The sequence below is a fragment of the Scheffersomyces xylosifermentans genome (assembly GCF_036884685.1).
Source record: "Scheffersomyces xylosifermentans strain CBS 12540 chromosome Unknown RJT20scaffold_5, whole genome shotgun sequence".
NCBI lineage: Eukaryota > Fungi > Ascomycota > Pichiomycetes > Serinales > Debaryomycetaceae > Scheffersomyces > Scheffersomyces xylosifermentans.
In genome coordinates this window covers 331,722-347,660 of record NW_027042943.1, presented here as the reverse complement: position 1 = coordinate 347,660, position 15,939 = coordinate 331,722, and the positions used below count along the sequence as shown (strand labels likewise).

General features: G+C 39.3%; 7 protein-coding genes across 7 annotated transcripts; 4 read left to right on the top strand and 3 right to left on the bottom strand. All coding sequences in view use genetic code 12, as the record gives it.

Annotated features, from left to right (window-relative positions):
* Positions 1–53: 53 nt before the first annotated feature.
* RJT20DRAFT_128710 (uncharacterized protein) lies at positions 54–1,810 on the bottom strand. The gene has a single exon (XM_064917329.1). It carries the CDS (start codon positions 1,505–1,507, stop codon positions 422–424), a length of 1,086 nt encoding a protein of 361 aa, XP_064773549.1. The 5' UTR covers positions 1,508–1,810; the 3' UTR covers positions 54–421.
* Positions 1,811–2,196: 386 nt separating this feature from the next.
* ATP19 (F1F0 ATP synthase subunit k) lies at positions 2,197–2,772 on the top strand. The gene has a single exon (XM_064920289.1). The coding sequence runs from the start codon at positions 2,405–2,407 to the stop codon at positions 2,609–2,611; it is 207 nt and encodes a 68-aa protein (XP_064773548.1). The 5' UTR covers positions 2,197–2,404; the 3' UTR covers positions 2,612–2,772.
* Positions 2,773–4,247: 1,475 nt separating this feature from the next.
* CSI2 (Csi2p) lies at positions 4,248–5,114 on the top strand (the record flags this gene model as incomplete). The annotated part of the gene is made up of 1 exon (XM_064918814.1): positions 4,248–5,114. One exon carries the CDS (start codon positions 4,248–4,250, stop codon positions 5,112–5,114), a length of 867 nt encoding a protein of 288 aa, XP_064773547.1.
* A 4,292-nt stretch (positions 5,115–9,406) lies between these two features.
* RBD1 (Rbd1p) lies at positions 9,407–11,581 on the top strand (the record flags this gene model as incomplete). Its single annotated transcript, XM_064918405.1, has 1 exon — positions 9,407–11,581. The coding sequence occupies one exon, from the start codon at positions 9,407–9,409 to the stop codon at positions 11,579–11,581; it is 2,175 nt and encodes a 724-aa protein (XP_064773546.1).
* A 233-nt stretch (positions 11,582–11,814) lies between these two features.
* RJT20DRAFT_47342 (mitochondrial 54S ribosomal protein YmL13) lies at positions 11,815–12,711 on the top strand. The gene has a single exon (XM_064920288.1). The coding sequence runs from the start codon at positions 11,956–11,958 to the stop codon at positions 12,643–12,645; it is 690 nt and encodes a 229-aa protein (XP_064773545.1). The 5' UTR covers positions 11,815–11,955; the 3' UTR covers positions 12,646–12,711.
* Positions 12,712–12,776: 65 nt separating this feature from the next.
* On the bottom strand, positions 12,777–13,910 carry SRT1 (ditrans,polycis-polyprenyl diphosphate synthase; the record flags this gene model as incomplete). The annotated part of the gene is made up of 2 exons (XM_064918633.1): positions 13,547–13,910; positions 12,777–13,487 (listed from the first exon to the last, which is right to left on the bottom strand). The coding sequence occupies exons 1-2, from the start codon at positions 13,784–13,786 to the stop codon at positions 12,777–12,779; spliced, it is 951 nt and encodes a 316-aa protein (XP_064773544.1). The 5' UTR covers positions 13,787–13,910.
* A 918-nt stretch (positions 13,911–14,828) lies between these two features.
* VPH2 (Vph2p) lies at positions 14,829–15,821 on the bottom strand. The gene has a single exon (XM_064917328.1). The coding sequence runs from the start codon at positions 15,664–15,666 to the stop codon at positions 15,037–15,039; it is 630 nt and encodes a 209-aa protein (XP_064773543.1). The 5' UTR covers positions 15,667–15,821; the 3' UTR covers positions 14,829–15,036.
* Positions 15,822–15,939: the final 118 nt, after the last annotated feature.

Below are 15,939 nucleotides of genomic sequence, written 5' to 3'. Positions count from 1 at the left end.
ATTTGGTAGCAGCAAACCTGTATATTAATGATGGATGCAAATGGTAAGACGGTGGATGGTTGGGGATGGTTGGGGATGGTTGGGGATGGTTGGGGATGGTTGGGGATGGACGTAGTGTTGGTGTGAAGTAATGGGATGGGAGTAGACTGGGTAGGGTAGTGTAGTTGGTTGAAGTGTGGTGGAAGTGTGGTGGAAAAGGTGTGTTTGTTGGGCGAAGTTGTATTAGTAGTTAAAGAAATTTATTGCACAGCGCCTCATCTTCTCATGGAAATGGATGCAAAAAATAGCTTGTGATGGAATAGACTTGCAGTTCTTACTAGGTGTTAAGGAACTTTGGGCTAGATATAACTGGTAAGAAAATGATGGTGCTCTTGTGGGGGGCATTAGTTGAGAATTGGCTGTGTTAGGGCCTACAGTAATCTCACCTTCGGCGCTCTCTCTTTCTCAGTATGCCTCTGCTACGCCTAAGAGAGCTTCTAATATTTGCCGTGGCAGTAGTGGATCCCTGATGAGCCGTTCTAAGCAAGATCTCTGGCGACTTCATAAAAGAGTAGATGCTGTCCAGAGCAGAACTTGGATCTGAGTTTAGTAGAGATTTTGATCTGACACCGCCAAAGGAAGCTGATCTCTCAACAGTCGCTTCTGGAGACATGACCCCCCCATATAAATTGAGTAGTTCAAAGTGACTAAAAGGAGTGGGCTCACTATTGATGGATGAAGTCGTTGGTCTCGCATTTGCTAACACCTTCGTGAGATTGGGATGAGTGATGGAATTGGCATATGTTAAGGGATTTGATGATGTGTTGAACTCAGGGTTGATTGGTGGGACTACTATACTATTAGTAGCCGTAAACGATGGCGAAACAATTCCTCCACTTATGTACGACAGGTTATTAGCAGTGGTCTCTAGATTGTTTCTGGAGTTTTTCAGTTTTGTTGTGCCTTGTGGGAAGAGGTCTAACCTGGACCTTGTATTGAACATCTCCAAAACAGAATCCTGCTTAATTCTTATTGACGTTCTTGAGCCGCTTGGGTACAATGAGTCGATATAAGGTGATGAATCAAGAGATAAAATCAGATTTTGTTGTCTTTCTTCCACCGAATCATTTGCCGTTGAAGTTCTAGGATAGAATTCTAATCCATGTTCTATTGAAATCTTTGGTGGTGGCGTTACAACAGGTTTTTGATTGTATTTGTACAATTTTTGAAAGAAATTCAAAACTTTATGTCTTTTCTTTATAGGGATTTTTACTTCTTTCAAATTCAGACTTTTCCTGGATGCCAGCATTTCCAGCTCATCCAGGGGAGAACCATGGTTGGATATAAAGTCAAAGGTGGTGTTTGCATCTTCGAAAGTTTCTGAAGCTTCACGGCGTCTAACTAGGTTAAGTAGCGTCCGATCTCTGGTGAACAATGGAGGATACCTAGAGACATAGCTTGGGTCCCGCAATTCCTCCAAAGAAACCGCATCGATGGAGTGTGGCTCTGCCAGAAGAATACCTTTCATTACTTACTACACACACAAAAGGGAACAATACACCAAGTGAGTTCCAGTAAAGAACACTTCACATCGTAGTTTATCACTAACCATGGAAATCAATGTGAAGACAAACAGGCTGCAAAAACCTACATGTAGAACAATATTCCTGCAAATTAGTACCTTCCGTAGTTAACTTAGTATGACAGTTAAGTAGTATAATAGTTATGGACTACTATTACAACTAATGAGAACAACTAATTATGGCTAATTATCATTTAATTTAAATAAAGGCAAACTACTAGCTAAGTATTAATAACGAAGGAAATCCAGTAAAAGTCAAAACTAATTCTAAAAAGGAGCACCACCTACTATAACTTACCTCAGTGAGCAATGCTTTAGACTCCCCCATAACTCCATATACTCACTACTATCTACTAACTACTCTATACCATATTGACCAACCAGTGTGAACAGAAATACACAATTAACTACTCAAAAATAGTCAATCGTCATACTAAAGGGCCCTCTACTCTGCAATTACTAACTACTATCTATTATCTATTATCTACTACCTACCACCCACTGACTACATCTACTAACTACTATCTAATTACTACTATCTACTTACTACTTACTACTAGCTACTAACTACTTACTACTTACTACTAACTACTAACTACTAACTACTAACTACTAACTACTCACTACCATAGACAAGAGTGGACACACTCTCACACACTCCACACACTTCAAACAAGTCACGTTTTATCTCACGTGACTAACTACAGCACACCGCTTATCCAATAAAATTTCGCCATACGATTTTTCATGCCGAGCAGTAAAATTTAAAATTTAACCAGAGTTGTTAAACAGTGTTTCTACAACCAGCTGCTGCTTCGTTAGACACACCACATATCGTACATAATGGGTTCCGCATACACTATTCTTGGAAGATCTGTTCCTTCGCACCAATTAGCTCTCGCCACCTTGGGTGCTGTTGTGTTCATTGCTATTCCAAAACCTTGGGGAGCTGCTCCTCCAAAGCACCCTTCCATCAACGCCAGCTCTCCAGAAGAAGAGAAGTTCGTCAAGGAATGGTTGGCCAAGAACTTGCCAGAAGAGAAGCACTAAATTGACTTATCCGGAGATTTGGTATAGAGGTCAATGTGGTTCTATCTTCAGCATTCGGGGCACAAGTATATATTTTGATCCCGGCAGGTTTGAACCGTGGCGACCAAAGTAATGAAATGCATAGAAAAAGTATGAAAGAACCAGTTTTTATCAGTCAATAAAGTTTATTTATTTATTTATCCTAAATTGAATACAATTGATAGATGTTGATTAGAGCTAAAATGTAAAGAGCTCTAAATAAATTTAGAGCGAGAAGACGAGTGTGATTTGAATTTCTGAAGTGTCATGAGAAGAAAGGAGTAGAAGACACCGATATATTGAATGGAAGAAGATGAAGAAGAAAGAATAGTACAAATAATACAAATTGAAGATATGAATCAGTACATAATTGCAATACCATGTAATAGCTGCAAAGCTCAAAATATTGTTCCAAAATTCAAATCAAGATTTCAATGTATACAAGTATTCCATTTATAGTTTGTATTTATTTTTGTTAATATAAGTGATGAAAAAGAATAGAAAGAATTGTAACCGTAACAACAGACTGTCCATTTGTATGAAACTTACTCTCTACACTACGTTGACTTCCAGCTATCCGATAGTGAAGCATATCCTAATCGGGTTGCAGCCCCATAATTTAGAGCTTAACTTACTGCGAAACTTTGGTATTGGTAGACATATACTGAAATGGCCGAAGCAAGAACTTACCAAAATTCCAGACCCAAAAGAGTGCTATATAAGCGAAATATTGCTATAAAAAGCGATTTCTTTACATCTGTATAACCCCTATACTTTCATTGTCTACACTTTACATCATAATTATTGCTGCGAAAACCCATTATAGAAATTCCAGAGATCTAATGATACTGTAGGGGTTTCCTGTCAAAAAACCTGAAATCAATGCTATATATGGAACTTCCAAATTACAACCCCAGATCTCAGCTTCTTTCCTCAACACTACTTTCCTACTCAATATGACTTTCCAACTTACCATTCATTGTCTTCTTTTAGTGAACATCTTCCTACTGCGAAAAACTGGGCTAACACTTGAAATTTATGTTTATTGTAGTGATAACCTATGACATAAGTCCCGAAAAAGAGTTCCAAAAATTTGAAATACTACAACCCCTGTAGAACACCTATTCTCATATTCTGGCCTCTTTCCCCTTATTTCACCACTTCCACTTATCACGTCCCGTCATTGTTAACTCACATACTCCCATAGTTAACGGGTACAATACAACTGCTGCGAAAAAATTACAGTAGTGTAGACACTGGAGATGCCATAATACCCCGATGATCGACCAAATATGTATACATATCTATATATATATATATATATATATAAAATAACATTTCAAATCGCATCTCCTACCTTATACAAGACGCCACCACCCTCATATCGGCACCCATACCGTAACTTCTCCAACCATCACTCCCAACTACGCTCCATCTCTCATTCATCCACTCCCATAGTTAAGAGCTTAACTACTGCGAAAAATTAACTACTGGCTCTCTCTCTCTCCGGGTAACCTCTGCTCCAAAAAAATTCAAGATGAGCAGCTCAAAAAAAATGGAGTCTTGAAGAGTTCAATGGAGAAGAGATACTATTCAACAGCAAGTAGATATAGTAATAATGTCGGCAATCTACAAGGCGTTACAGGGAAAGTCGTCCAAAGAGTCTACTGAAAAGGCTAAACACATAAATAGACAAAGATTATTGGTAATATCGTCGAGAGGTGTGACCTACAGACATCGTCACTTGATCTCCGATTTACTATCTCTTTTGCCTCATGCCAGAAAAGAACCTAAATTCGACTCCAAGAAGAACTTATACCAGCTTAATGAGGTAGCTGAGTTATACAACTGTAACAACATCTTCTTCTTTGAAGCCAGAAAGCATCAAGATTTATACCTTTGGATGAGCAAGCCTCCTAATGGACCAACCGTTAAATTTCATGTCCAGAACTTACACACCTTGGATGAGTTGAACTTCACCGGTAACTGTCTTAAAGGTTCGAGACCAGTTTTGAGTTTCGACAAGTCTTTCTTGGAAACAGATCACCACAGATTATTAAAGGAATTATTCACTCACACCTTTGGTGTCCCACCAAATGCTAGAAAGTCCAAGCCTTTCACCGATCATGTTATGACTTTTTCTATCGTAGACAATAAGATCTGGGTAAGAAACTACCAAATTAACGAAACTGTCGATGCTAAGAATAGCGAGAGCAATGAAGTAAATGCCGATGAATTAAACTTGGTTGAAATCGGGCCAAGATTCGTCCTTACCTTGATTACTATCTTGGAAGGTTCTTTCGGAGGTCCAAAGATTTACGAGAACAAGGAATACGTTTCTCCAAACTTTGTCAGAGCACAATTAAAGCAGAAGGCTGCAGACCAAGCCAAGTCAAGAGCCGAGGCTGCTTTAGACAGAAAGGTGAAGAGAAGAAACCAGGTTTTGAAGGCAGACCCATTGTCCAACGATGCCTTATTCAAGTAAGGGGAAGCTTATATAGATGGTAAGCTTGAATTGCATTCAGATATATTGTAGCATAGTTTAAAATAGAAGCATTTGGTTTAATGAAGTTGTAGAAGTAGGGAAGAGTCAAAATGTTGTGGAGTCTAATCTCAGTTGATTCTTGCTAGTTTAGCGAAGGCTATCCATTCCATGAAATTGAATAAAGACTTTACTTCGTAGTAATTAAAAATTGGTCTATGGGCCGAATCTTACTTGGAGATAGTGCAACATAGAGTCGGACCTTATTTATTTTACCTCATAAGCCATGGATTACTCGATTATGCCAAGTCAGAATGGTACAGAACTACAATGAAAAGAAACCACCACAATGCAAAAAGGTACCATTGTAGTCAATCTCTTGTATATTAAAATTTTGCAACCGTCTAACAGTCCGACGAGAGCAGCATTACAATGGTAGAATTCTTGGATTTCACCCACTGCCTTAGCAAATATATCCTGTAGCCGGACTAATATTCCTTTTGTTGACTTTGAAAGACAATAATAGATAGAATAGTGCTGGTGACTACTTACAGGTCCCTATTATCCCAAATGCAGCTGTGTTAGATAATTTTTAGCTACTCCCGGATAAATAGTCCTATTCCTTTAATATCCATTAAACAACACATCTTTCTATTAAAGTCCCATGTGAAATATACAACTATCTCCCCCGTACATCGCTATACTTAAACTGGTATACTAAGGGCATCTCCATCATCAGCTACTACTTATCTTATCATTATGCTTTGCAGATATTCGCCTAGCGGATATACGCTGCAAGCCATATGCCTCTAATCAATATCAGCTTCAAAAATAGAAGAGACTAGGCTTCATCGTGGAATGTTCTCTATTTCATAAATGAAACTTCACATACTCCTTTTAGATATGCAGCGGCGGGTACCTGAGACGATTTGATCAATAGTCTCGTAACCACTGTTTAGGTTTCCTCTTGCTAATTGCCATACCAGGACCAATAACACTTCTGGTTCGGTGCCTGATCGGACGTGGCTTGCATTTCCCAGATCTTAGATGCTACCGGTCCACCACTAAGTGGAAGAATAGAGAGAAAAGACTAGAAAGAGCACAGAGAGCCACAACGACTTGAGGTGAATCATGAGAATCTACTGGCAGTTGGCGGAGTATCACCAATGATGAAGCGAATCCCAAGTATTACTCGCCCTGAAACTGTAGATGGGGTTACCACCCTCAATTGGAAGACTCAAAGAAACTTAATCTTAAACCCGTCCGGTAAAAAGTCACATGGCAGTAATCATGTTTCAGGTTGACACTTCTGGATTGGTACCCCTGACGTATGGCATCACCGTGCCTAACGTTCTTCACATGTTGACTCCTATTTGGACTCATACGACACACGCGTAATTTTTAGACAGATTCATTTCCCAAGGAGAACAAAATGCTGATGCAGAGCAGGTAATAGTTGGTCTTGTCGTGTTGAGAGAGTTGGTGAGACTGTTTTCAAGAGAGTCCGAGAAGTTGGTGATGCCAGAGAAAGATCGAAACACAGGATTGGAAGATGCGATTAGACGGTGACAGAGGTGGTCCAATTAGAAAGGGATATGTGGCTGTGTTGGGGTGTTAAATATGGGACGGCAAAATGGGTTAATTTGCTGTGACGTAGTTCTACATCGAGGGATTCTTTGTATCGTATGGATGCAATGGACGGTGTGCATGGCATCACGGCTTGGGAGGTGGTTGTTACGGTAATAGAATAAATGTAGGTTAATCAAGGTTAATGAAGGTTAATGGAGGTTAAAAAACGTTTTGAGATGGTAATAAAGAATAAAAAAGAATAATAAATGGTAAAAAATCGTTGAAAAACGGTAAAAACGGTAAAAATTGGAGGTAGGTGACAATATGTGGATTTCCGATGCATTAATTAAGCCATTGGTGTTGGGTATTTGTCTTTTATTTGGTGTTGGTTGATACTATTGGACTTATGAAGAATTCTTTGTAGTAGTATATCTATCGTTTTGCATTGGCAGTCATCCCCTTACATTAAATAAAATTAAAAATATAAAAACATTAATGTATTAATATTAACATTAATATTAAAGTTGGCATGGCCTTTTTATATTACCATTATTACCTTTCTTATTATAGTGTGCTCTTAAACCTACATTTTTACTACCGATTAACACCATTAACACCTACTGGTACATGTCTAATTCGACTAAAGTGTGTCCCTCCTCAGCTATGGTACTTCCCCTTTCATCTATTGGCTTCATGGATCCCGAATTAGACACTCCAGCACCATCATTTCTTTTTCTTTTTCTTTTTCTTTTTCTTTTCTTGTTTCATACAATTATAGTTCATAGCCGATCCTTTTGTCTACCCTTTTGGTCACTTCCGTCGTTTTGGCTCGGGAACGGGATGGCTTTCTGTTCGTTTGTTTTTACGCCATGTTCAAGTACCCCTTGCTGTTTGTCGTATGTAGAGGAGGTGACTGGTTTAATTATCATCGGCTTGTAAATACTTCTCCGCCCGGTAGGTGAGTAGGTGGGTACGCGAAGCGATGTCATGTCATATCTATCATAAATAGGAGACCGGTTTATCTTATGATGATATTGAGTTTTTCTTGCTATATGACCATATGACCATATTGTTCATCATCCATATTACAGCTGCTACTTCACCCACTTCGCCCCTGACGATCTCACATCTACACCCCTTCTTCTCTTCTGGTACCACTTCTTCCTCTACCTTCGGACATACAATCCGTCCTTTTCTCGTATTCTCACCCACGTCATAACCTTCTTTGTTCCTTCTTACACTGCACTCGTCTTCACAACGCTGTTCGATCCCGGAAAACCATCACATCTCAACGCCCATTTGGTGCAAGGTCTACGAGGACTTCTGTGAGCACTCTGCAAGGTCTCTGCATGGTCTAAGCCTTTTGGTGTCAGTGCATCCTGATGCTGATACTGATTTATTTTTACATTTAAGTGTGAAGTCGAAGTGTGAGTGTTAGTAGTAATGGTAGTATTTGTATCTGTAGTACAGTATTAGCATTAGTATGCTATTTATACTGAGCCTTATATTAAGATAAAAATATTGGGTATTTAATGTTTTTAATGTTATATTAATAGGAATTAGGAATTAGGAATTTAGCTATTAGGAATTCTTATATTGTATTATATTGTATTGTATTATATTATATTATAATATATTACCTTATATTATATTGTTCTATATTATATTATATTTTTCTTATTAATACTACTGGGATTATTACTGGGATTATTAGTATTAACTTTGGGTATTATTATTATTATTATACTTTTTGGTGTATCGTTCTTTTCTTAGTTCGGTTCTTGCTTTTATTCCTTCTTCGTTTCCTTGCTTCCTTCCTTCATTCTTTCTTTCATTCTTTCTTCTTTCATCTTACTTACTCCTAACTTCTTCTTCTTCTCCCTTGTCCTCCTCCTCCTCCTCCCCCTCCTCCTCCTCTTCTTCTTTCCGGTGGTCGTGGTCTTTTTTATATACAAACACGGACACGTCTTCCCTTCCTCCTCCAGTCCCAAGTCTCGGCATATTGGCTCCACATCGGACCCGTTCTTTGCTCGACGTCCATTACATCATCTTCTTTCATCCTCCACCTCCACCACCCACCGCGAATCAGATCATATTTGATCCCCACTGTTCTCAGTACTTGGTTCGTCTTTGGCTTTTCGGGTACTGGTACTAATCGTTCAACTTGGTTAGCTGGGTTTTACTGTGATTTGTTGCTCCAAAAGAGTACCGGAAATACACCACCTTCCAGCTCTGTCATCGTATAGCACTGGCGACTACCAAAATACCACCAAAACACGCTGTGGAGTTCTTGTTTTCCTGGTAGACTAAGCCTTTATTTCATCATCACTGTTGGAGAAGAGTCAACACTAGACCTTGGTGACACAACAAAAACCGCTAATACCAACGAAACCGTGTCGTATCAAGAGTTAGAGCATTTCATACTACAAGACTTACGAGACTACAACCAAAAGCCCTTGTTTAACTCGAACCATCCAGGTAAAAAACACAACGATAAGTCGTTGTCCAACTGCATTAGTGACGTTCATCCCACTACACAAGCATTCACCACAAGCTTTCACCGGTTAAACCATCTTTCACCAGTTAAACCAGCTTTCGCTACAAGCTTTCATCACTTCACCGGTTAAACAGCTCACAAGTTAAAGTAGCATTCACCACTTCACCACTCAACTTCCCCCGTTATACCACTTCTTCACCACCAATACCATCACCATTAACACTTCAGCATGTACACCTTCCGCCAGAAAAAGTCTCCTACCACAAAGGATAGTCCCTTGCCTTTTCCACCAGCAAACTACGACGACGATACTGACTCAATAAGAGTACCTTCTATCAACTTCGACTTCGGCTCGGACTTAGAGTTGAATCAACCTAATTCCGTCCTCGATGCAAACAACCTTTCTCCTTCTAATGCGTATAACAACCGCAGTCACAACTACAGCAATAACTACAATAGCAATGGTAGAAACACATACGGTAACTTTACCCGAAATACTCCAGCAAGATCAAACCGTAGCATAAATCCATATACATCAGAAAACAACACATATCCATATTCACAACCCAACACCGGGGGCTACCAACCTCAAGGATTTGCCAGCAAGTTGGACAAAGAACTCCCTATACTTAAAGGAGACGACTACGAATTAGCCAATTTAAGAAGAAACGACCGTTTGGATTCAAACGACAATGATGTATTATCGAAAGTGAGTTCATACCTGCCCCAAAATCTGGATCCTTTCGTGGAAAGAGACTACGACATGATTCCACTCCCTTCACCACCATCAGACCCTTTCGCCGAATCGAATGCAATGGACTCCTCCCGCAACAACTTATTGAAAAACGAAATGGAGGGCGACAGACAGCGAAGAAACGAGAGAGAACGTATCAGACTTTTGAGAAGCAAACCACGTTTCCACTACACGAGATGGCCTTTTTTCACCTTATTGGTGACGGTAATTCAGGTAGTGGTGTTCATCGTAGAGTTGGCACGCATGGCTAACTTGACAGGCTCTGCATTCCAGACCAAACCATACTTCAACCCCATGTTAGGTCCTTCAACTTACTTGCTCATCAATATGGGTGCCAGATACGTTCCTTGTATGCTGCAGATCATCGGTATAACCGACGATACTACTATTATGTTTCCCTGTGCAAATTCCACTACAGTTGATAGTAATGTCTGTTCACTAGCAGAATTGTGTGGTATGAGCGGAGTGCCTACCGTAGACAACAAATTCATTCCACACCAGTGGTACAGAGTAATCACTCCTATATTCTTGCATGCTGGTTTTCTCCACATTATTTTCAATTTACTTTTGCAAATGACAATGGGAGCCTCAATCGAGCGCCATATTGGAACCTTAAAATATATCATTATCTATCTTCTGAGTGGTATCGGAGGATTCTTGCTAGGCGCAAACTTCACTCCAAACGGAATTGCATCTACTGGTGCCTCAGGAGCCTTATTCGGAGTCGTGGCTACCAATATTATGCTTTTCATATATTGCGGAAAGAAGAATACAAATTTGTACGGAACGAAACATTATTTCCTTTTTATTTGCATTATGATAGGCGAAATAATCATTTCACTTGTTCTCGGTCTTTTGCCTGGTCTTGATAACTTCAGTCATATTGGAGGCTTTGCCATGGGAATCTTGACTGCAATTGTTGTCTTGCCAGACCCATTTTTTGTATATATAGATGGCATCATTACATACAGAGGTGATGCTAGCACTTGGCAACAATTTTTGAATGCTTGGAATCCAAAATATGCTTGGGAAGATAAAATCGCAACCAGATTTGTGATATGGGCTACTGTTCGAGTCATTGCGTTGATCTTAGCAATTGTTTACTTCGTTACTTTGATCCAGAATTTCTTCAAAGGTACCGAAGCTCCCGAACAGCGCTGCAAGTGGTGTAAATATATTAATTGTATTCCTGTTAGAGGTTGGTGTGATATTGGAGAAGTTAGCATAACAACAAGCACATCTCCTGGTTCTTCTCCATCGACAACTAACATTGCAACTCCAAGTACAGCGCTTATCACCACCGTCATCACTACATCAGCTCCTCCGCTACCAAGCAGTATTGAGAATTCAAATTCAAATTCAGGCAGTTTGAATAAGTTGTTCAGAATGCGCAGAAGACGCTCTTACCCAAGCAACGCCGAAGTAGATGAAAACAAAACCATCCAAGTCCCAGAGAAAATTATAGCTCCAGTTCAACAGCTTGATGCCCATGCGGTTCAGTGGGCGAAGGTCTTTGAAGACACCGTTCCCGCACCAAAGACGGTGGAGTCGAGCCCAGGGGTCGTAAATGACCAAAATATTGGTATGGGAATCTATCTCATTTGTGGACTTTTTGCATTCATGTTCTTAAAGAAAAAGAAGTTGCTTTAATCGCAGCACTTCACTCGCATAACAATGTATCTAATGCTGTATTAATAAGGTGTTAACCCCTCAATTTGATCCCTAACAACAAAACGGTTGAACACCGATCATTATGTCCTTTATTTAGATATCATCTAATGCAACGACTGTACGAATAATATTCCTTGTAGTCTATTGTACTCTATAAACAATCAATATTAAGACATTATAATGACTATATCTAGAGAATAAGGGCCGGGTAATCTTTGCAACCAAAAATACGACATTGCAAATACGACATTTAACGATGCGACAATTTTACTACACCAGAAATTTTTCAAATTTTTCTTCAACAGTACTAAGCTTAAAGATATAAAACAATAGAATACCATAGTACTGTAGATATGTTTGCTCCTGTGAGAGGCGTAATTGCCAGACAAGTGCGTCCCACTTCTATAAGGACATTTTGCACGAGTATCCCAAGGCCGTTCCTCGAGAACCTCTTCGGTAAGAAGGAAATCAAGAAGAGAGACGAGATTGTCAAGAATCAAGATGACTTCGAATCGGACCCAGAAGCCAAGATAACCATTTTGAGTGAAGAAAACTCACCAGATTACAAACCATTTGATCCAAAAGTTGATATGGCCGACTTCAAGATCGTGCAATGGAAATCGCAGGTCGTCAAAACAAAGAACATTGAAGCCACCTATAACTCTGAAAGTGTTTCCAAAATAATCAACGATACATACAAAGCATTAAAGCAACAGGAAATACAAGTCGCAGAATACAAAGACATAACCTTACATGATTTGAACTTCAGATTCCAATTTGCTAAGTCTTTACAAAAGTCATTAGGATTTGACCTTAACGACTATGCGGTGTCGAAGTCTCACACAGTTCAAGATTTATATAATGAAGTAGAAAAGGTGATAGGAGAGAGATGGGTATATGAAAGGAATGCAAATGGCATTGTATTGAGACCGGAAGATTTCCAATCTGCCAATGTTTACTTGAATGAAGAGTTGACGGAAGGACAACAAAAGAAGGCTTTCAAGAAACTTGTCGACCAAGCAAGGGAAGCCGAGGAGAATTAAGCATGTAATTAGATCCACCAGCATTTCCACCTTGTATATACAAAAGAGCTAATAAATGTAAATTATCCACCGAAGCAGAAAGAATGAAAAAGCAAGATATCAGTTAGCAAAAGTGTAGCAGAAACATTTGTTCATCTCTCAGAGACAGAAGCAAATGGAGGTGGAGGAGGTAAATCCTTCAACAACTCCATACGTTTGGTGTAATCTGTATCATCTTTGATGCCTTGAATATAGCGCTCTTCAAGCTGGAGGGTTTTGTAATAGCTCCACTTAAGCAATAAAGAAGTGATTGAAAAGAACTTGAAATCGGGCCATAATGTATTAACAAATTCAATGGTACAATTATAGTTTGCTTGCCAGAGCATGAAATCACTGAGTCTAGTGTGACCACTGGTTCTAATCAAAATATCTAACAAGGGAACGTCTGGTCCGAAGTAATTATTCTCTCTTAAAATTTCAAGTGTGATATCCTCCTTGGAAGCGATTTCACCTGTTGCAACTTTATTTGCTATGTTCTTGAGAGAATTGGTGATATCATCTCTAGAAGTGTAAGGGAAGCATACATTGAGAGTTCTTCTCGTTGAAGCTTGCTTAGTGATTTCTTCAACCTTATCTAGATCTCTGAGGATGTCTTCAGGAATATACGACTTATTTCCAATGATCCGTACTCTGACTTTATTAAGTCTTGCATAGGATTCTTCATGTTCAGACATCTGCTTTAGTCTGTCTCTTAAGAGACCAAAGAGGGTATCGACTTCTTCAGAAGATCTGTTGAAGTTCTCTATTGAGAAGGCATACACGGTAACATGTTCAACACCTAATCTGAAACAGACATCAAGTACCTATAATTGAGTTAGACAACAAGAGAGGGGAATGGAGTAGAATTGAAAGGTAAACGTACTGACACCAATGTTTCAGCCCCAGCAGAATGGCCATCCTTTAGGGGAAGGTTCTTTGCTTTGGAATAGCGCCTGTTTCCGTCCATAACGAAGGCGACATGAGTAGGCACTGGTCCTGTTTTCAACACGTCGATGATGAAGTCTTCTAGGAAGCCCATGAGATAGGAAACGACGGGGAAATAAACGATTAAATCGAGGATCGACTTGAGAGAGAAGGTGGATGATGTGGGAGCAGAAGGCATGGTAATTGGGTGGTGGAGAGTGGAGAGTGGAGAGTGGATTGTGGAAAGATGACGAGGGAGTAATGAATTAATAAGAAGTAATGAATAAATAAGAAGTAATGAATAAATAAGAAGTAATGAATAAGAATGAATTATAATAAGAATGAATTATAAGAATGACTTATAATAGAGGGGAGGTGAGACGAAAGAAAGAAAGAAAGAAAGAAGGGAACAAGAAGAAGAAATTAATCTGAAACAAATCAAGAGAAACAGTGATGTATTTATATAATCAGCAGTCAATAAAAATATCCAAACTCTAATAAATTACAAAGTACCACACGCACCAACACATCAACACATTACCACATCACCACGTCAAGACGCCTTCACCACCACTTAACAACAAGTCCACTGCAAGGTTACCTTACAAACAACGCGGCCAACGATACCAATCAGGAAATGGTGGCTGCAAATTTTTTTGTGCGGGTGCGAAGTGAATGTGGAGAAGTAAATAGGACTATCAATGGAGGTGAGAGATAAAGGTAAGAGGTCTGTCAATAGAGATAAGAGGTCTGTCAATAGAGATAAGAGGTCTGTCAATAGAGATAAGAGGAAGAAGTAAAGGGAAGAGGTAAAGGGAGGAGGTCTATCAATGCAGGTAAGAGATAAAGGTAAGAAATAAAGGTAAGAGAGAAAGGTAATAGTAAGGGGTAAGACGCAAGACGCAAGAGGTACGAGGTACGAGGTAAGAGGTGTAACGGTGGAGTGGGAGATATGATGAGGAGATCCATTGGATTAATGTGACGAACTAAGAGATTATGACAAGCTATAAAGACGAGTAATGAGGTGTTTGGAATGATATGAGATTTGATTGTTGATGATAAAGGGTATCATCTCATGTGGGTTCTTCAGATATAGACATAGGAGAAAAGTGGCTCTACAACAAGAAACGGTTAGTCTAATGGACAAGAAAGCAACAAATAAGGTAACGGACTGCTACAGAATTGATATGACGACTACAGATAACCACTAAATATGACGACTACTATTGCCTTCACTGCCCCTTATCTCGACCAGTATAATACCAGCATAAGTAAAGGGTCAAAGGGAATACCACAATCTTCTCTTTTTCATTGAAAACAACCATAAGACTTTTATTAGATTTCTTAGATTTTATTACCAGCCTCTTTACCAGCCTCTTTCACCTTAACCGATAGGCCAACTATTATACACTATAAATTACATTACCGTTCATTATTCAGCCTCAACAATCAACTCAACTGCCTCACCACCTTCTTCACCTCCTTTTTCTTTCTCTCAGTGATACGAGCTTGTTCAACCTTATTCAAGTATCCCATGTAAACCACCACCTCAGCAACAAGAACCAACAATCCAAAGAAAATACAGAGAAGGATCCTATAACTGTCTTGAAGACCCCATGAAGAAGCAGTCCAGTACCATATGGCATATACCACACTGGCAACACTGATCAAGATGTTTACAATGGTGGTCATTTGAGCTTTCAATTCCTTGTGGGCTTGTGCTGGAGTAATAGGAACGTCTTCATACGACTCTTCGTATAATGTAGAATATTCCGGGTTCGGATTAACTAACCTTCGATACTCCTTTTCCTTCTCTTGAAGCCTGAGTTTTTCCATCGACTTGATGAAGTGCTTGGATTTTGGATAATCCTCCAACTTTTCGTTCTTGTTCGGGATGTGCATGGATGTTAATTTCACAAGATCGATGAATGTGGCTGTTGGCTTATGTATTTTGTAGAAGTTGATCAAATCGGTATGTGAAATGTACTTTTTAGCAAGGACTCTATCCTTAGTGTCTTGGTTGAGCGTTGAAGCCTTTAGTATGGATTCTAATTGGGGAGTTATTTTGTACTGGGTCATTACTGAAATAGATAGGTTATAAGAAAATGAAGTGGGTTTTGAAATTTTTGGTGATACCTGAGAGTCACTTTACCTCTATGGAATGAATATACTCAAGGCAAATCCTTCAATTGAAGCTATTACCTTCCATAAACCGATAATCTGTTCTTCTTCATGACATGACATTTTTCAGTAGCACTTTACCATTTACGAATTTTGGCTGACGGCTCGCTAATTTGGTGGTTTGTATGAAAAGAATACATCCATACAGCAGTAATAGACACACAACACAGT